Genomic DNA, 23,646 nt, shown 5'->3' on the forward strand with positions numbered 1-23,646 from the left:
CAACCTGGTCTATCGATTAAACCCTTAATCCTAAATCTGAACGGGTAGTTTTTGAGGAAATCGATAATTTCCGAAAAAATAGGCAAAAAAATCAAAAAAGTGACTTTTCTAAGTCTATAGCTCTTCCCCTAGGCAAATGAAGGACCAGCCGCTTGTGCGGGGGAGTTTCCTACAACCTGGTCTATCGATTAAACCCTTAATTCCAAATCTGGATGGGTAGTTTTTGAGGAAATCGATAATTTCCGAAAAAATAGGCAAAAAAATCAAAAAAGTGACTTTTCCTAAGTCTATAGCTCTTCCCCTAAGCAAACTAGGGACCAGCCGCTTGTGCATGGGAGTTTCCTCCAACCTGGTCTATCGATTTAACCCTTAATCCCAAATCTGAACGGGTAGTTTTTGAGGAAATCAAAAATTTCGAAAAAATGGGCAAAAAGTGAAAAAGTACCGAGTTGTGAAGCTTTTCTAAGACCGTAAGGGGTGGGGTAGGGTAAAAATTGCCCTAAATTTCACGCAGGCAGGTAGGTGAAACGCTACTGAATCCATTGGTACCACCTTTATGAGAATCTGACGGGAAGTTTTTTGGGAAAGCGACTTTTTCGAAAAAGCGTCTCAAAAAAAAAAAAAAAAAAAAAAAAAAAACCAGATCTCATCTGGAAAAAAAAAATGTTTTCTTAATACTTGTTTAATAAATCAAACAAGAACAAGAGTAAGATTAGGATCGGTATTAGACTAAGAAATTGCACGAATCTATCCGGCCGAAAATAAGATAGCGTGACGAGCAGACGGTGTACCCTATCCGAAATTACTCTATGAGTTTAACCTCAAACTTAACTCATCTGGTGCGACCATAAGTCTCGATCAAGACCTTAAAAAACAAATTAGTTTAGAACTAACAGATAGATTAGAATTGAACAAAAATATTATCAAAAATGTTACATGATAATAATCTAATTGAAATGTCTCTACGACTCAATAGATCAGAACCGCTAATCCGCACAATAATAGAACTACCAGGCATTGGAAGAAGACCTCGGACAAGAGACGATCTACGACTACGAAGGAACTTACCATTAGGTTTCATGGTCGTACGGTAAAAGCCAGACCAAACTTTTATATTTAGGATTTTATTAAGAAAGAATTTAGATTTTCATTTGCAAACATAGAAACCTTGAAGAAAAATCTTCAATGATTACTACAGGCGCTAAATCCTATTTACTATTGTACAATAACAATTTATAAAAACATCTCAAATCGTTCCCTCTGAATCTGCACTAAATTTAAAAAGATATCTGAAAAATATATTTATTGAAAGAAAAAAGAAAAATTAGTTGAAATGATCATTAATTATTAGTATATACAAATCATCCTAGCATCCCCAGCTTTATCACCTAAACATAATAGCAATCATTTAAACCATTAATATAATCAAACACTAAAATTTTTATCAAATAAATTTAAATTATCTTTAAAACCTTAACTAAATTTTTATCTTTCTTTCATCTCAACTTATTCAATATTAAACCAGATCATCAAGGCTTTCCTTAGATCTCCATTAAAAATTAAATTAAATCCATTTTATATCATTGAACATTATATACTGATCATCAAGGCCTATCTTTGGATCAAAAAGAACAATTTTGTTCTCCCCCACCCAATAATAAAGTGTCTTACGACCTCAAACGTCGATTCACAACCCAACCCTTTTTAAAGACCCAGGATTATTAGAATTTTTCAATCATACTAACCATTCAAATTAAGCTAAACAGTGAAGAACTTCGGTCATTCATCCTTCACTTAATCCCCCCTCTTACCTGGCCCAGGCTAAACCTTAAATCTTAGTAAGTATTAAAATAGTATCTAACGAACTACCTGTGTTCTAATTATACCTGAACCTTGTGGATTGATTTACTATTCTCCAACCCTTGAACACAATCACTACCCCTAAGTAAGATTAAGAAAGTTAACACCTTAATTTAGAATAGCCACGAGAAAGTAAAAATCATTCTTCGGAATCGATATATACTTTTCTCTCCAACCCTACATAAAACACCCAAGTTAGGCTAACCAAAAAATCGTAAGGACTAACAGTCTAGGATTTTAAAATCACTAATAAAAACCTTGCACCCTTCATCCTAAACCTTATGTCACTGAACAATTTAGGAAATAAACAAACAATCGTACTACACAGTTGTAAAATAAATAACGAAACATACGATCTTGTAATTACACCGCATAAACAAACAATCGGATATATTCGCACAAAACGTCAAATAAAAAGAAAAATTTTAAGTATGTAGAGACAAATTACACGAAAAAGATTCTCAAAGCGTAGAAACGCAGTCTCTGATTTAGAGCGATTTAGATGCACTCTACAAACTAAAAGATACAGTAAATAAAAACCACCCAGTTCACGATTAATTATACTTTTCCGATTCAGAAGCTACATCACATTCATCAAAACAAAGTAAAAGAAGAATAAAAAAGATATACAAAAATAAATCAGTACGTTTATACAGTTGGAACCAACCAATCAGACACATTGAACATTACGCACTGACAGTCATAAAACGAAAAAATGAGTCCAAGCCCAAGTGACGAAAGTCCAGACGAAGACTCTGTTTTTCCATTTATCATCATTACACTCACTGAAGACAGAGGACAAACACAATTTTGTCATAATCTAATCGCAAATATATTTGAACAAGGAAATAGCCCATGTAAAGCAGAATTCCCAGAAATAAAAATCAAAAGACAAATTGTCGATCATTACTTAAAAGGAATATGTAACTTAACACAACAATATGGAATTTACACCATAGAACTCAGTACAACAAGAAATTTTATATGTTATCCAAACAGATGATGTCCATAAAGAAATTTCAAAAGTATTCACAGAATATATTAAAAACATAGAACATCAAAATTCACAGAGAGCAAATTCAATTTTCACAAACGATGTTTTGCAATAATATATAATTATTTATCTATACTAGAAAAAACAGAAACCGAAAGCACATCACCGGTTCAAACATCAAGACACACAAATGTAAGAAATGAAATTGCCGCATTCTCAGCATTTTTAAACACAATCCGTGAAAATTTTTCAAATAACGAAACTTCGCCAAATGTTACACAAGATTTACGAAAAATCTTAGCACGGTTTATAATTGACCATTTTACCCACAATATAGATTTAATTGCACAAGCAAGAAAAAATTTTAGATCCCAAAGTACAAATGATGACACTGTCATTGCCGAACAGTCAGATTACGCTTGGGACCCTGAATGGTCTCATCCATTATTTCTGAATATTCCAATAGACATCTCAAGTCAAGCAATCAGTACAATAACTATTCACAAAGCTTATATAAAAGTAATTCCACTAACAATAGACGCAACACCTTTTAACTAAAGTTCATTTTTACCTGATAGAAGACAAAATAATAGTTTAAATTCAACTCTTGTACAACATGAAAACTTAAATGGAACTAGAAATCTTACACAACAAGATATTCAAACACCATCACATTTTATAAATGAAGAAATAGTTGAAACAATTGTAACAACCACACAACAAAGTATTTCACCAATACATCCAAACCTAACAACGCCAAAACCAAAGACTTCAATGTAACCCCAAGTAACATTGCAATCTACAGTTAAACCCTCGGTTGCTCCAAAATATTCACATATGGATTACCAAACATTTAGACCAATGACGAAACCAACACAAAAACAAAGAATATTCACCAGAAGTAACTTTACAGAACACAATTATAACTATGTAAATAGAGCGCAAACATCTAAACCTCCTCGTACAAATCAGCATAATCGTTCATTTTCACAACGACAAAAACCCCAACAACACACATCAAATTTCGTAAATTTTAATGATAACCCACGTATTCCAACAGACCCAAGTGAAAACTATCCATTTTTTTCAATAGAAAAAAATAGTAAAAAACTATACCAATATAAACAAAAAACACCTTAGTATACACCTAATTATCACTAATCAAATGATGATGATTTTCATGACGAAAACCATCAACAAAATTTTCACAACCAAAGACTCCAGTCTTATCACGTAAATCAACCAGATATTTTTGAACCACATACACGAGAACAACATATGCGACAACTTCGATCAAATTACGAACCTCAAAATAATAATTTTGATTCACAAAATCCAGCAAATACTGATTATTATCAACCAACGCAAATGCAAAACGAAATACCACTACCATATTATTTGCAACAACATGAGATAACAAAAAATCAACTGACAAATTTTTCACAAATGCCAAACGCCGCAGAATCACTACAAATGTTTATGAATCCATACCTCATGGGTGGATCATCAAAAACATCAAATAAACCACAAATGATATTCACAGGCACAGACCCTGAATATTCTGTAGAAGACTATTTAAATGCAGTCACAGCAAATTTAATTTCAAATATCGGACCTGAACCAATTAATACACCACTCCATCAAAATTGGATACATAGACGCACAGCGTTAATCCAAACAACACTTGATGGCGCAGCTCAGAAATGGTTTTCAGTTTTACCAATAGAAATAAAAACAAATTGGAAAAGATTACACAAGTATTTTCAAAAATGTTTGATTCTGAAAGAAATAAACAACACCAAAGAGTTTTATGCAATCAAAAACAATAAGATAACCAAAATAAACCACAAAAGTACAAAGAACCGAATAAATCATTCTATCAAAACATGAAAAAGGATCAAAATTCTCCCAAAAAATGTACATAGTAACAACAGCTCTGATAAACCACTCCCAAATAACTCAAATTACTCAAGAAACCAATCAACCTATAACTCTAGTTATAGAGGTAGATCACCAGAACAAAGAAATTCACGAAATTTCTCACAAAATAGATATAGTTGATCAAATAGCCAAAATAACCAATATAGAAACAACTATTCACGATCAAATTCTAGAAATAGATACTATTCAAACGATAGATCACGTAATTAATCGTACAATAGAAATTGAAACTACTCAAATAACAGAAATAGAAGTTATTCAAACAACAGAAACCAACGTTACCAAAACAATAGATCAAGAAACAATTCCTACCACAGATCTAATTATCAAGGAAACAATAACAATTACTATAATAGGTCACGAAACAACTCACAAAATAGGAATCCCAACTATAACAATCGAAGAAACTAATCTCAATCCCCTTATTGAAACAACAATCGTTACCCTGATTCCCAACACAAATATAGAAGTAACACACCGAAACATCAGCAGCGACAAATTAATCAGGTACAAACAACTGAAGAAACATCTTCAGATGCCCCTGGTATTGACAACACAAAGTACCGAACTACAATTAAACTACATTAATTGTGAATCAACAGACAGCGAGAGTGATACAAATAACACTATCTCAGTTAATATGATCACAGTCGAAAACGACTACGAACCCATTATATACGAACAACCCTCTAGTTCACACATTTACGAAGTCAATCGGAACTTCTTCAAGACTACTATACTAGACCCATAAGAAACGATGTATCAATTGAACAGAATGTAAACGAAATAAATACAGTAGTCAATAACGAAAAACAACTCTCAAGTGCAAATCACACTTACCAAAATATACAAAAAGAACAGCCAAGAAAAAAAATTTGGACAATCCCATTTCTCTTAGAAAGCCCAAAAAGTAAAGAATTTCAACCACCCGATCTTGAAATAGATTTTTATAATTGATTCAGGAGCAGAATCAAATATTATTAACATCCCTACTTGGAATGAAATCAAATTATTACACCCAATCCTAACACCTATAAAGACCGCCAGTAAATTAGCAACAGCACAAGGATCAACATAAGTAAATTACGGAAAAATCCAACTTTTCCTTGTTCCCACTAGAACAGTGGAACAAAATAAAATACTAAATAAACCATTTAAACAAACATTTCACATTACAGACATAAAACACAACATTATTGGCATACCATTCATAACTAAATATATACCGACAATCAACATCTTAAATAGTAAGATCCATATCAAAGATAAACATACTAAAACAAAAAATACAGCCCTAACATTCTTTCCAAATTTTACCCTACTTACAATGAGGAACGAAAATACCTGAAACCACTATCAGGAAATGTACATCACTTTTCAATCAAACAAGTCCACCAGTACGATAAAGACCAAAACAAACAACATCTCTTTATGTCAGACCTTGAAATTAAACCCATCCAAAAAATTTTTCGAATCACAATTTCATCCAAAAAATACATGAAACATTCAAACTCAGATATTATTTCATTACACATATATAACAATTCACCATACCAAATAACACTACCCCTAGGACTCTTAGGATACTGTGAAACATGCTACAACTTCACCCACAAATGAAGTAGCAAATCGTGTCAATATTATACTACAATTACTAGATATATGTCAATCAAAAATTCTTGACGAAGAATTATCAAACAACAACATAATAAGCAGCGAAAAAAGAAACACTGGCTACTTCACAAAAACACCATATTGTAAACCAACGTTTAAAATATCACATTATACGGAAGAACAACAAAAGTTTCTAACAATGTTTAATTTTCAACATACCCAAATAACACAAAAAGAATTCGATAAATTAGCCGAACTGTTATTAAAATTTCCAACTGTTTATGCAACATCAAAATTCGATGTTGGAAAAATTAGTTCGCCACTACATTTACCTTTAAAACCTGACGCAGTTTTCAAAAAACAAAGAGCAAGTAAAGTACCAATACATTTACAAGATAAAGTAAACAGACTACTTGACATTTTGGAACAATATGAAATTATATCACCAGTAAACAAAGAAGAACAACCAAAAGGCAACACCTTTATCAACCCAGTTATCATCTTAGTTAAAGGAGAATCACTAAAAAACGTTCTAGATGCTAGATACCTCAATTCGCTAATTGACGAAACTAAATGTAATTGGCCCATTGAACCTATTCAAGTAATTCTAACAAAAATAAATGGTAAATACTTCACAACCGCAGATATGAAAAATGCATACAATCAAATGCCACTAGATGAACAGTCACGACGATAAACACAATTCGTTATTGGAAATCAACAATACGAATTTAATAGATTATTCTATGTATTTCCATAGGATCAGCAGCTTTTTCAGCCTTTATGAGTAAAATTTTTAGACCACTTATACTCAAAAAACATGCAATCACATACTTAGATGATGTTTTCATGCAGTCACAAACAAAAGACGAAATGTTTATAATTTTAGAACACTATCATCAAATACTCAAAAACGAAAACATGAAAGCAGCCCCAGACAAATCACATTTTTTCCTAACACGCGTAAAATTTCTTGGCCACATTATCGAAAGTAACACTATAACTCCATTGAAATCACGAATACACGCGATTCAGAAACTTCAACCACCCACAAACGAAAAGAAAATCCAAGAACTCCTTGGAATGTTAAATTTCTTAAGTAAATATGTATACAAAATGCACTTATTCTTAAGACCTTTCTTTAACATCCTTAGACAACAAAATAACTTCGAATGGACTACCGATCATCAAACAAGATTCGAAGAAATAAAAAAATTGTTAACAGAACAAATATCAAATACAATCCCAGATCCAAATCAACCATTTTATGCTTTTATGCAATGTACGATGCTTCAAACTTTGGCATCGGCGCAGCATTACTGCAATCACACAGTGGAACAAACAAAATGAATCTTATATCAGCAAATTCTCGCTTATTTACACAAGCTGAACTCCGACTCTCTACTCTCATGAGAGAACGCACAGCTATAATATACACACTTACCGAATATGAATTTCTAATACTTGGATCTTAACATCCAACAGTTCTATTTACAGATCATAAACCTATAATATTTCTTTTTACACAGAAATCAAACCCAAACCATAGAGTTTATAGATTTCAATTAATTTTATTGAAATTTCCAAACTTACTTATAGTTTGGACAGCAGGAAAAAAATCTTGCACTACCAGATACATTAAGTAGAAATACACCACCTGAACTACGTACACGAAAAATACAGTTGAAATACCACAAAACATTAAATTCTATCTTGCAAAAAATGAAACATCACCCAGATTGGAATGCAAATATGCAGTAAAAACTGATATAGATCAGTCACAAATAAATAACTTACAACATTTCCAACTCTATTTAGATTGTCAAAATAACCACTATGAAGTAGATCTATTAGGAACATCCACATTCAAACCAATTCCTTATTCACATTGGATAAAAAATAATACTCAGCAAAAAAACAATCAAACAACAACCACACAAAAAAGACACCTTTCCATTGATAGAAAAAGAAAATTTAACTGACAAAATAAATTTATCAGGACCACCAAAAAATAATTCAAAATACACGATAAATCAAGTTTTTGATCTCCATGACCCACTCGACACAATTCCTTTATCAAAAATAGAAGTGGAAAATATTTTTCTACCACCAACAGAAAAACATACACTACAGTTATTACAGAAAAATCATATTTTTGATCCCGTAATTCGCCAACTTAAATCATGGCACACGTATAAAACAAAACCAACAAAAGCTGATACAACAATATTAGGTAACAAAACACTCCTCCGATACTTTAGAAAATACAACAATACACTTATTAATGAAATCACAGACCTTTTAGAAAATCAAAAACACCCGATTTTAAAGTACCCTGTCTCCCCCTCAGCATGATGCTGATAGCATTTGACATATCCCATACACAACATACAAAAGGACACTCAGGATCAGAAAAGACATATTCAAATTTTAAACAAAATTTTTACTTCCCAAATGCACAAATTTGGATTAAAGTATTATGCAACGATTGCATAAAATGTCAATTAAATAAACCTTATCCAAATCAAAAACAAATAGCAACAAAACAAGATTTTAAAGGACAAAGTCTATATTTCAATCATAGAATTTCATTCGACACAAAAGGACCAATTTCACCATCCTCCGAAGGAAATTCTTATATTATGGTAATTGTTGATGCATTTACACACTACGTAGTACTCAACCCAGTACCACATTGTAATGCTTACTACGCATACACAACACTTTACGAATATTGGATAGCTAAATTCGGACTACCAGAAATACTAGTCACAGATAATGGCACAGAAATCATTACCAACGAAATCATCACATTATGCCACCTATATAATATCAAACATAAACCACGTACATCTCATGCACCTTGGACAAATGGATTAGTCGAAGGTATGAACCATTCACTACAAGAATACCTCAGATGCATCATTAATGGAAATGATACACGATATACTGAATGGTCAACAGATATAAAATTATTCCCATTATCCTATAAATCACAAATTACAACAACCTTAGGAATGTCAACATACTAAATGGTTTTTAATCAAAATCCACGAAAACCAATCATGTTTACAGCAAACGCTCATAAAAATGCACAAGGTTATTGTCAACCCAACAAGGATTCAATTTGTTATAACCTACCGTTACACACACATGATGAAGACCACTTTCATCATCCACAAACTTTGAAATTAGCTTCCAGTACACATACCGAATGGATTTTAAAAAGAGATAAAAAAACAATGAAATCTACCAAAAAGTAACAAAAAAGTGTTGCAAAGGAAAAATATAAATAACCAAATTAATTCACGCTTCATGCCAGCCACAGACTTAAAAATTGGAACATTTGTTTTAATACCTAGTTTTATTACAAAAAAATGAATATCTAAAAAATTACAACCACTTCGAAAAGGACCATACCAAATAATTGATAAACCTACTGAAGATAGACCTTTTTCCTTATTATCCCAAGGAATACGCACTTCGCGAATTAACTCAATTATACTCTTTCAAAGGTTTACACATAGTTCACAATAATCCACAAATAGAACAAAATCAACATGTTAATACTACCAAAAATACAAAAACAATTCAACAGCAGAATATAGACCCTCAGAGATCAAACACACGAGAACCAAAAATACCTAAAAAAAAAGGAAAAATAGAAAATTAACAGAAAAAATTTTACCACAAGATCAACAACAAAAATCTGAACATAGAGAATCATCACGTCTTAGAAGTCAACCACGGAAAAACTATAAAACAATCATCCCACACTCTAAAATATTAAAGAAAGTTGAATTTCAGAAACAACCTTGATTTAGGATTAAGGTAAACATTCTTTTAAATCACTTTACACCTTCACATTTCTTTAAAAACATGCTGAAAAAAACCTCGATCAATTATAGTTCAAATTCAATCAAAAGAAATCGTTCAAATTGTCACCTTTCTATCTCTAACACAAACTTATTTAGCCGATAGAAATTAACCTCCAGGCATATCTATAACTATAACTTTACAACCTCTAGGTCAAAAATAAGTAACTCGCTAAAACTTAACAACTAAAATAAACACTACTTCAATATTATAACCCTCCCCTATCAGATTATGCAAAAATCAACAATATTTTCCCAATTCAGACCTCATAAATTCCCCAACCAAAAATGGCAAATTAGCCTAAAGTAAACAAGACCCATAATCATTTGGCCTAAAGTACAAATATTTCAAAGATCCCCCCATTTATCCAACAAATGAAAACAATACTATGAAGACCTCCCGAACACCAATAAAATAGCCCTCAACAATTTTTACTTAAACTCAACCCACTTGTCAAAAAATCAATAAATAATCCGACCACTTGAATTTCGCCTCAAAACTTTTAAAAAAATTCGACGAACGAATCACTTCGTAAATGGTTGTTTCCATAGCAGTTGATCACATGAAACAAAAACTTCTAAACCTCTTCACAAAATTTTTCAATCTATTTCAATTTTTTGATAAACTTTTTCATCGAAATTTTTGAATTCTTAATAATAATTTCTATTATTTTTTGCAATCTGTTTTTAATTTTCTATTCCCTATTTGAAATAAATCTCCGACTCTCCCAAATCCTTGACCACATCTACAGGTACGAATACGTATAATCTATCTAAATGATACGAACTATTTTCAGTCGAACAGATAATTTTCTTTTATTCATAACTTTCCTCACATTTTTAATCTCCCTCATCATGACAATGTGCAAATGTATAAAAAAGACAATAGTCACCTTTGCCCTGGCAACCATTCTCTTAATACTTTTTATTGAAGAATATTACAATAAACACAAATTTTCCAGTAAAAATTAAAATTCAGAAAATTTTCCAAAATTGCTAATCAACCACCACCAAACCAGCCCCCACCAACCACATCCCAAGAAAGTCCAATTACACCTACAACTACAAACAATCCCCAAACATCAACACGCATTTCTTTTCAAGACAATCCATACACCTTTGAAGAACGACACGCACGCTTATCAGAATCACTAAAACCAGTTCATCGACAAGCACCTTTAAGTGAACCAACATATAACTTATACCCCACCTTGCAACAAGACCTCAATCGAGTTAGACATATTAGCCAAAATCAAAGTACATCTGAGATACATAGACAAATTATACATCCGCGAAGAAAGAGAAATTTTCAAACCCCCAGAGTTCATTTTAATATACCTCAATCACCAACACCAACTACCTCAGAAATTTCAAGCAGTACACTACCAGAAACTCCCACACTTCTTTCACATAGCATCTCAAATATACCCTCAGACTACTAAGGTTCCACCCCCACATCACAGCAAATCCGAGAAAACCCTTTTAATCCCCCAGACACCACAGAAAGACCACCATATTGGACAACACACTCATATACACAAGGTGAACCGAACATAGTAAATGAACCAATAGATATTTCTTCTGATACAATACTATCATCATTACCAGAAACACTCTCACTTCCGTCAACACCATCAATAAGTCAAGTCTCACTAACACTTTTCCCTTTAAATTTTCCAAACAACCTCGACGCTAGATACCGAGAACAATCATCGTCAAATATCCTTTTACGATTAGATTGGAATACTTTCGTAGCACCTCCCCCACTATTTGGACAACATCAAGAAAGTAACCGACTCCATAGTTGGGCACTTAATAGATTACAATACAGACAAGATATCCACAAAGATATCCGAGAACATAACATTCAAATACTTCAACAAAACAGTCTCCAATTAAAGTTTGAAATCACAGTCAAACTTAATAATATCGTTCAACACCCTTTTCCCTTAAGTCCACCAAACATAACAGCTCAATCACTACCTCCTCCATTTATAACAACTGAAGTAATATATAAATACGATAGATACACTAAAAACACAATTGGATATATCACATTTTATAACCCATACTCCGTATTATCATACACATTTATATTTTAAAGATATTTACGTTTCAACACATTCTTTTTGTAATTTTTTCCGAATTACATACAAATCCATCCCCTCGTACAGGACCTCAGGATTTATTAGTAACACACTATGATTGTGAAGAAAACGAACAAAAAACACTACACAAATACGCGATAAACCAAGTAACACAATGCGAATCAGAACCACAAGCTATAGAAAGCACAAATGTAATAGCAACACTATACTCAAAAGCCCGATCAACAACATTAACAGGATACAAGATTACAGTAACATTTTCCGAAAAGAAAGTACATTGCTCGCAAGTCTCAAACGGAAATAAAAACCGACTAGACCACGAATCTTTCTATCAGAGTAATATAGAAAGATTACTACATCTTAACCCTCAAGATTTTAAGAATGAACTTAGACAATTAAACTTAACACAAAACGACGGAACGAATAGAAAACTTGTAAATATTCAAATTTTCCCAGACTCAGCACATCCAGCAGAACTTGAAAAACACCAAGGTCACATTAGACTAGACAGAAATTTCCCCTTTCATGGAACACACGGAAGACTGACATACGATCTACATGATAAACACTGGATACCATACATAGGTATCAATGACCCCTCAAATTGCAAAGCAGATACAAAAAATAAAGGGTGTCAAGAAATAATGTTTTTTGATTGGAAAATACAACTTGAAAAAGTACAACTAACACGAGATTTAAAAGATGACACAATCCTTTACCAAGGCATTAGACTTCCTTGCAAAAATGGCCAAGGATATTGCGATCCTACAACACGCACACAAGCAACCATAGTATGGTTTCCTGAAGAAACCTGCACAGTTTTCCAAGTTGCAAAAATACACGCTAGAATGATTAAAATTAAACAAAAATATTTTATTGAATCAATCCCATTTGAAAAAGTAAACCCAATTGAAAGAATAAGTACTAACTTTAGAAACATCCATAATATAGAAAATAAATTGACACGTTTTCAAATATTTCACGGAACAATTTGCATATAAACACAAAAACCCACTCTACAAAACAAAATACTCCGAAATACTTGTTGAATACGACGAAGGTTTCGACATGACCACCGGAAAATAAAACTTGACCCCTTTGCAACACATTACCTCATAAACGAAGATACATCATACATCCCAGTGAACCTCCGCAAAAACACAGGAAATCCTGGTGGAAGACTAGAACCATACGACAGTGAAAGCACACGTTTACAAGAACTATCATTAATGAACAATAGTTATTGTGGCGCAATACATTGTGAAATTTACTTAGATATGAAATTAGACTACACAATAAGTAGAATTTTCCAAGAAATGTCACTTTCTGAATTAGAAACACTCCATCAACTATGCGAATTAGAAAGAACACAAATTCTACAATCACTCGCATTAGCAGTACTCAAAATACCATACGCAGGATTTTTGCTATCCGGAAATAGATCAAACTTCCTTGACTATGAAGGAAACATTTTATGGTTTAATACTTGCACCAAAAAAGTTTTACAAAAGTATATGCACTATATGTTTTTGAAGACAAACGTTGTTACAAAAGAATCTCCATATTCTACAAAAATTAAGTACATTTTGTTGATACATTTTCAAGACGAACATATTTTTGGGATACCGCAGTCCCATGTGGATCAGAAAATAGCCACAACGTCGTACAATTAAACCCTGACGAAGATAAATACTATCTACTTACGCCATACCCTACACTCATGCAGCCACTAAAAAAGTTTTTACCAGAAAGCATTCGAGCTATTGCTCGCAACCCAAAATATCGATTCACAACCAATTGGTATATATTTTAAATCCGATATACAACATCACATTAGAACACAACAGTTTCAAGAACTACCAACACAAATGGACACTATACAACGACAATCAATAGACCAAAAATTACGAAAACTTGCAGAAACAGCAAGATTTTCAGATATTTACGCACAAGATTACAGCGGATATTTGAAAGACATCAAAGATTACATATATTTAAACGGTGAAAAATATCGATCACAAGATATATCACCAATCAATATCTTTAGTTTTGTAAATTTGAAAAACGAAGTTTTAGCCTTTCTAGGATGGCCATATTACATCTTAGAAAGATTGACTATCTCATACGCAATGTTTAATTTTATTGGATTTCTTTTCTCGTTACTAAAAGGAATCTATAACACATGCGCAATACAAACACAAGTAAACAGTTGAGCCATTTTTGGAATAATTTCATCATCATTAAATAAAATCCACCTAGATGCACAAATAAAAGATTACAAAACAAAACTATCAACAAATCCCAACACATACGATGCCTCAAATAATAATACAAACGCATTACCTACGGCACCCATTTGCCAAATAATCATCCATTATCTTTAGTCTCACGAAATTTTCGAAATTTAGCAATCAGAAACCCCCTAAACTTAAGACCCAGCCACATACAAAGCCCCATCCAACACATAGTGACACGACAAACTTCAATTTGACGATACATACAAACAAATCCTTGAACAGCCCCATACCACCACTTTTCAGTCTCAAAATAATCATTTTTTTAGCCCACGATGAGCAGACAAGTTGGATCACTCCACCGATCAAACTCCCACCCTACCAATCTCAAAAATCCACTCCCTATTATCCCACTTTTTGCTTTTCCGCCACCTGATTCACCACAAGCTAACACATCATCCGGCATGAATTCTGACACTAACTCACATATCACAATTTATACAACAATTTCACAAATCAATAATTCTGATATTGAAACCCCCGACGAATTCGCCGATTCAGAACCATCCCTTTCTACACATACCCCGACCAGCTCAACAACCTTCTCAAAACCCCCTTTCCGACCTATACAATCCCATAGCCAACATACATCTCCCTACACTCCTTCTCAAGTAACCCGAACATACTCCCCATTCAATAATGAACGCTCCACCAACAACTCCCCTGATAATCTTCAACTTTCCGAAGAACTAGATTTTTTCATAACACTCCAACAACAATTGCTATCTCCCCGCAGCCTCACTAATCACCAATTATCATCAACAATAACAACATCAAATCCGCCAACACCCACACCAATTTCAGATTATACTCCATCATTAGCTCATTCATCCACTTCCACAGAATCATCCAACAATAGTAACCGTGCTTATAGAACTTTTAAACGTAAATTCCCCAATCATCCATTCCCATCCAAACCCGGAACCGCCCGAGAATATCTCAATCATCCAGACCACACCAATACTACGAATTTTCTTCAAATAACCCAACCTTTATTTCCCCAATATACACTAAATCAATCCGACTCTAACCCTGAACCATGTCATTTTGTAGATGAACATGTATTAATACCCACACTTCATTGGACAGCTTATTATAATTTCACTAATCCCCTTACGCTACCACTCTATAACACCACTATCGATATTGAAAGGAATAAAGACGAATTATTCAGATTAACCACAGCACTCAGATTACGTAGGATATAAAAAATTACTAAAAATATTCACTGCACCCCGCGCTAACGACTACTCAATTGAATGTTACGATCATAACATCATCAGATCTAATCAAGACCAATTTCCTGATGACGATAAATTTGCAAATCCACAAATCACAGAAAAGTTTTTTTTATTAAATCATCATACATATTCACACTTAACATACTAGATAAAAAGAATGATCACATTATTTCAGAAGCACTATCAGACATCCAAGCATATGAGTCATTTCACGAAAAATTTTAAATATTTTCACTAACCTTTCACTTCCTGACACCAAAAGAACGCGATTTGCACTGCTCACACGACATCATGTTGAGAACTAAGCAAACACCTACTTATACTTACTATCGCTTTATCCAAAATCATTTTCATTTACACACACCATCACAACCTCACCACAGATTTCAGTTCATTAATTCAAATACAGCTCACCATTTTTTCTAAACTTCACGTATTGCATTAAAAATACTAACTTCCAAGGCATCCTCTGGAATTATGATCCCATAACTCAGATGTATACTTTTTGTCCCCTCACGAAGACCTTCAATGACGAAGAATCCTGACCTCTGATCATTCCGCATGAATATATTCAACCCATAGAAGTACCCATTTTAGAATTCATCCATAATATAATCATAAAATTTATAATCTAAGCCAGAACACACCTCATGAATTTGCAGTAGGCACCGAAGAACTAAAAACCATCAAAGCACTGCAATTGCTTTGGCCACTATTGCAAACTAAAAACATAATACGCATACTAGCAAAACTACTAACTACCTCAGACGCTATTCACGACATTTTCCCACACGGCTTTTTCCCAGATGACTAACGGTATTTATGAATTTAATTATTTTCAAACTAACTAATTCAAAATCGAACTAACCATTTTATTCAGTAAATTGTATTCTCTTCAGCCTTCACATCACGATCACCTTCAAAACAAGAAAAGACAAATAAAAATATAAACTCTGCTTTCCATTTTAAACTCTATTAAACCAACAGCACTAAATGATGCAGTAAAAGTTAATTCAAAGTAGTAAATTCATTTCTAAATTATTCCCCCAAATGTAGTAAATTTAAAATACGATGAAAATCAATTTATACATTTCAACCCCAAAAGCAGTAAAATTTCACCTTAAAAGCAATAAATTCATACAAATGAAATGCAGTACTAACCTTTTCTATAACTTCTCTTTAAACACACAGAAATTCTATCCACAATCGCACAGCTCGCCCACGAAGAATTGTTGAAAATAATGAATTCAAGTTTTAAGTTTGCACTAACAACAACTCAAACAAGCAATAACAAGTTTCCACTTTTCCTTTAACCCGGTTGGAATGGAATTATATAATAACCGAACTAGCCAAAGCAGCTTACTAAACACCATAAACCGTAAACTAACAGCATGAATAAGAAAAGAAAACTCACGGTACCCAAACCGGATTAAACCAGCTTAAAACTGGATAAATTATTCTTTTGAAGACTATTACCAAGACTAAAAAAGAAACAATAAAACACCAAAAAGTCGCAAGACAAACCCAAAGCACAAACAATTTGATTTTTGAGAAAAGGACACAACCAACGAAACAAAAGGAAAACAATAAATAATATAACACAAAAGTTAACACAAAACAGGACCCTTTAAAAAACCAGCATGAAATCATACTCCCCTTACTGGCCTTACCCACCAGAGAGGACGTCCTGAGCATGCTCTATAGCCGGCCTAACCCACCGTGCTACATCCACGCTTTGTGACCACATCACTATTTTTGACAAGAGGTACTCAAGTGTGAGTAACTCTTAAAGATAACTAAAACGCTTTTGAGAAAACCATTAATCAAAATCATAACTAAAAAATAAGAACTAACAAAATTTTATAAAATGTAAATTATAATGTACAGAGACCACGAACAACCACAAGAACGAGCATCCAAAGACTAGACGAACCCATCACACTCAACCTACAGGATGGCTAAATACAACTGACATGCCGCTCACAATCACAACTCATAAAGGATTTAGAGTACGACTTGACTTCGCAGAAAAGGACTTCATTGAATCAGACCAATGACCATCTCGATGTTCAACTATACGTACAGATCCGAGTTACAAGGCATCCTCTCCACACATGATCTTCACGCCATTCCCAAACCAGATCGAAACACAGTTCTCCACAACCAATCAAGAACAGACGATCATAGCAAACCAACTTGAAATCAGATTGATTTCATTGACAGTCATAGTCTTTGTCAAACGATAGCTAACAACTTCCTATCGATGACTCCAGCTTCTTGGAGCTTTCTTCTTCAAGAACAAAACAGGAAATGATGCTCGCCAAACAACAACGACCAACATCCATCCTCCATTACAGATAGAAGATCTAAGATTCAAAACTCTGTAAACCCCGGATGGGTGGAACCAGATATAAACTACATTTATTATTTGGTTATAAATTGGAAACCAATCACGATCCATCTAACTAACAACCCACTTATTTGTAAGTGCTGAAATTACTTGTAATTTCAGCACCAGAGAGATTTGAATTTAACTTAGAAAGTAGTTACCTCTCCAAGATAACTTCAGCAATCGCAATAAGCCAGTATAGTCTAGATCTATCGAGCCTAGCAGAGACTAGTTAAACACCCTGAGACTAGTAGATATAAGAGTAAGATTAGGATCGGTATTAGACTAAGAAGTTGCACGAATCTATCCGGCCGAAAATAAGATAGCGTGACGAGCAGACGGTGTACACTATCCAAAATTACTCTATGAGTTACACCTCAAACTTAACTCAAATACTTTCTAGTCAATCTCGACATACGATTAATAATAAGATATTACTAGACTGTGGTCCAAAAATAAGTGGATACAGCTAAAACTCTTCGAATTATGTCAAAAAAAGGTTCACAAAGCCATCAACTAACCATAGATCAGATGTATGATCATACGGTCTCTCCTCCACAAGTTCAGGGGACATATACAAGGGAGTGCCTTTGATTGACGTCAGCACCAACGTGTTACTGCTCATCGCACGGGCAAATCTAAAACACAGCAAGTCCTCAATTTTACTTAACATCATTAAAGATGAATTCAACTTCCTTTCTTAATTACATCTGCAAATGAAGCCATTTGCGGTTAAGTTTAGTATTGTAAAGTATTTCGTCATAATGATCACTGTTGAGGATATACTTGATATTGAAGATATCCTTATACTTGGATTTGAGGATATACTTGATATTGAAGATATCGTTATCTTGTGATTAAATCAAGTTGTGAGCATAAATTCACTCAAAAAAGAGGGGAAAATTGTGGACTAGAGATGGGCAAAAAGAAATGGAAAAAACGCAATTCTTCCTCATCTTCTTCATCAGGTAAAGACCACCAAATCTCGATACTAACAAAATTAATATTTCGCTGACCTCTCAGAATACATACGAACATTACTCAGAAATAAAAGCGAATTTTCAGATTTAGAGAAAAAATCATCTATCATAGTCTATACACTGTTGTGTCTGCATTCTCAAACTACGTGACTGAAACTCTGACAGTTGTAGCACTGAATATTTGCGGACGCCGGCTGTCTTGAACCATCGCATCGCTTATTAGATAATCTAGGATAGCTTTATAATTAACAACTGGTTAAGTTAACAAAAAGGACTTTTTCAGACGAAGAGCAGTGTTCCTACCCACGCCTGGGATGGATCAACCCGAACCATGGCATGTACGAGTCCAGAAGTCACAGCTACAATTGCAACTGCTGCCAGAACTCACTTTCATCACTCCTACATGACTGCCTTGTTTACCCTATTTATCAAATGATATGGCTGTTTCTGTGCTTCGCTATACTCCTTGGTGCATTGGGGATATTTATTCTGGATGTTTTTTGAACTTATTTGATTGCAATGAATATTTTTAGAAGACTTATTTTCAGATGTCATCCCGAGAAGTAATTCACAAACAATTTTCATCGCACTGCCATTAACAAGTACTCTTGTTATCATGTCGCAAAATAATTTCATTTAATAAAAGATCGATTAGTTCCACCTTCAGGCAAGAGCTCGATTAAAATTCTTACCCAAAGTCGCACAGCTTGACTTGCCCAGAGCGTCCGAGAAGGATGTTCTGCGGCTTCATGTCCCGGTGAATGACCCTGTGTGAGTGTAGATAGAACAACGCCGACACCAGCTGACTAGCAATTGATTGAACCTGGCCAAAATCATTAAGTCAGAATATCGGGGCGGGGGTGATTCAACGAGCAACCATACCAACAAAACGACGATAAGCCGAAAGAACAGCTTGAATAGAAGTTAACACACCAGTAACTTAGTTCCATTTGTCGATTTGTAACTTCTATATTTATAACTTCATTAATAACTTCTATATTTATAAAAGCGTTTAATTCTATTTTAAGAAAAAGGATGCAATAGCTCCGAGAAAATTTATTGAAACAGAAAAAATTCAAAAACGCGAGCTTTGAAATAATTTGATTAGAATAAATTTTTCTCTAAATTTGTGTTCAATTAATTTATATGTGGTTGATATAATTTCTTTCTACCATTATGCGCAGCTGATATAAATTCCGGCTTGTAGAAAAGTAATTCTCTTTTCGGCTGGTTGATCCTTCGGTTTGGAAGTAAGTTCAAACTGCGAAGATAATTGTTGGGACCAATGAAAATGAAGAAGAACTTTGTATTCGGGTCGGGTGTATTTTAGTTTTGTCTCTTCATTTTTTCGTTTTCCACGCAAAATCAGATACCTCAAAAATGATCGGAATGGGTCGAGTGATATATCATATTAAAGCTCTTTCAGGCGTGACTCGAATGATATTTAAAAAAGGACCAAAAGTTACCCAAGTGTTGAGAAAGAAAGGTTTATTTTTTTCCAGCGAGTCTATTTTCGAACGTTCGGAAGCTACATTTAGCGCTATCTTGGTACTAAGGATTTTCAAGAAAACTCAAAATTATTGAGCGAAAAAAATTAGAAAAAGTAATTGTTCCAACCAATGAAAACGTGGAACTTTGTATTCGGGTGTATTTTAGTTTTTTTTCTTTTCCTTTTGTTTTCCAAGCAAAATCAGGTACCACAAACAATCATCGGACTGGGTTGAATGGGCTTACAAAAGCTCATTTAAGCTTACTTTACGCCGTGAAAACTTAGTTGCCTAAATTTTCTTTTTTTGTTCAGATCTTTTTATCACGCCATGCAGGAAAAACACTAATTTGAAAAAAGTTTTTTTTTGTATTTTTCTAAGACTGTGGTCGGAACATTCTGTGCTATTTGCACAGTAACCGACTATCCCTGTTTTTTTTTCGTTTCGTTTTCTAAGCAAAATTAGGTACCACAAATAATCATCGGACTGAGTTGGGTGATATATCATATTAAAGCTCTTTCAGTCGTTATTCGAACATTAAAAAATTTAATGCACGAAAAGTCGTTATTGGAACATTAAAAAATTCGAACATAGAAAAACCGGTTTGAAATTTTTGATTTTTCGTTTTAACTCGAGCGAGCGAGCACGCTTATTTATGCTATATTTAGGCCGTTTACAATCGCTTATTTATGCTTAATTAACTTTATTCGAGTAAAATTAGTTTTTGGACAATTTCAAGGCCATTTTGGGAATCAAAAACTCTGTTATAAAATGTGAACAAATTTTTGAAAATTTTTATGATTCTTTTGCTCCTCTAGTCATTTTTCTCCAAAATCTGTTGTCCTGTCTGCCTATATTACTAATACTGTCCAATATGCCTAAATTATAGTTTTAAGTCCGATCCTTTTATCACACCACGCAGAAAAAACTACACTAATTTGAATAAAAAACTTTTTTCTTGTAGTTTTTAAAAACTATGGTTGGAACATTCTGTGCTACTTTCACAGTAACTGGCTGCCCTTGTTTGTAGTCGATTTTGCCTAATTAACTAACTTTCTAAGCGTTTGTATAGTTATCTTGTCACACCACGCGCAAGAAACACCGACTGAAAGGGCCTTAATGTACACCATTCCAATGATTATTTGCGGAACCTTACTTTTCGTAACAAAAAACACTTAACGATTCGAAGAAAAAGTTCCTCCCTACTTTCAGTGGTGGGAACAGAAATCGAAACCATGTTCAATACCTGCTCTTCTGGTAGCGTCCCGTCATCTTCAAGAACTTGAAATAGTTCTCCCTCGGCAAAGTCAGTCACGGCACATACCTAAGCAAGACGTTATCCACATGAAATTATTTCTCAATTCGACTAAAATTTTTAAGTATCCCCTAAAAACCCAGTGCTACTTTCATTCCAGAGCCATATTTAAGCCATTGAAATTACTTAAACGTTGACTTTTCAACTACTTGTTAAAATAGTATTACATAAATATAATAGGGATAATTTCTACCTCGTTCTGGGTCTCGAAGGTGTCTATCATTTCGACTATGTTATCGTGGTGCATTGACTTCATAATCTCGATCTCTCTCCTCAGGGTACGCAGCTCTTTCTCCGTCCGTCCGATTTTGCTGATGAACTTCATGGCCACCACCTATATCAATAATATGCATTTACGCGCAATTCTGCATCGCATCCATTTGTGATAAATTTCACATTTTTGAAATGTATGATAGTATTATCGATCAAATCTAACCTGTCCGCAAAACTTTTTGCGACCCTTGTAGACTTTTCCAAACGAGCCTTCTCCTATTAACTCTAACACGTGATAACCGTCCATTCTCGCGTTTTGATTTTTTATTATCAAGACATTCAAACTCTAAAAAATCGACTACTTCAAAATCTTAACAATAATTTTGAAAAATCAAGTAATTCAAAATCTTACAAAATTTTCCGCCTATTTCCGTCGACCTTCCGCCACCTACATATTAAGAGTATAATGTCTTGACTACCCCGCTATAAGCCCTTGGAGTCTTTCAAACACCAATAAAGCGGATCAAACACATAGGGTTAAAACATATGAGCAGAACACAGACACTGAAATTGAACACTTGCAGAGCGCAGAAATGTTAAGTTAGATTTGAAACGTGAACTCACAATAAAAAAAAACAAGCGTTTACATGTGAAAAAAAATCTAGAAAAACATATTTCAAATTACAAATTTCCCTACGGTTTCATGGTTCAAAGGATTAAGCATAGCCAATAGATAGTTGGAAAAAAATCAATTAACGTAAACAAAAAAAACCGACTTCTCAACTTTTCCGAGAAAAAAAATAGATGTCCCTACAGGTCTTTGAAATTCTAGAACAATTTATGATTGACACCTTTTTGATAATATTAACCCAATTTGAGAAAACTGGATCAATAGGTAAAATTTTCATTTCGCTGGGAAGCCTTAAAAGGGAAATCTTGAAACTAAATTCCACTTTCGAAACTAGAAATTGTTCACTGAAATCGCTCGGAATTCCATTTTCTCAATTAAAAGTAAATCACGTTTTTCGCTACCTTTACACTTTTGCTGTTCGATAGTGCAGGTTGCCAAAAGAAATGAACTGAACTTAAAATCAAATCAAAAATCGAACAGCGAAAAGGTAACTTTGGGCCTGAACAAAAGCGAAAAAATCATGGCGACCTGTATAAGAGTCTGAACTTATAAGAGTCTGGGGGGGGGGGGGGGGGGGGGGGAGATAGATCAATAGGTACTACTTGAAAATAGTTTGAATGATATGAAATCATAAAACATATTTTCCAACGACTGTGGAAAGCCAAAATTTACAATATAAAAGCAAAAGCTCAAAAGTTTCATTC

General features: G+C 33.8%; 1 protein-coding gene across 1 annotated transcript in view; it reads right to left on the minus strand.

The window, feature by feature from the left end:
* Positions 1-23,646, minus strand: part of LOC134845755 (serine/threonine-protein kinase 36-like) — a 332,187-nt gene that overhangs the window by 31,301 nt on the left and 277,240 nt on the right. Inside the window, exons 2-6 of the mRNA XM_063862818.1 lie at positions 22,535-22,657; positions 22,292-22,432; positions 22,030-22,107; positions 19,989-20,119; positions 18,838-18,954 (exon numbers count right to left, since the gene is read on the minus strand). Of these exons, the coding sequence (XP_063718888.1) occupies positions 18,838-18,954; positions 19,989-20,119; positions 22,030-22,107; positions 22,292-22,432; positions 22,535-22,618 (551 nt within the window). The 5' untranslated portion in view covers positions 22,619-22,657. The remainder of the gene's footprint in view (positions 1-18,837; positions 18,955-19,988; positions 20,120-22,029; positions 22,108-22,291; positions 22,433-22,534; positions 22,658-23,646) is intronic.

This window comes from Symsagittifera roscoffensis, chromosome 5 (genome assembly GCF_963678635.1).
Source record: "Symsagittifera roscoffensis chromosome 5, txSymRosc1.1, whole genome shotgun sequence".
Taxonomy (NCBI): domain Eukaryota; kingdom Metazoa; phylum Xenacoelomorpha; order Acoela; family Convolutidae; genus Symsagittifera; species Symsagittifera roscoffensis.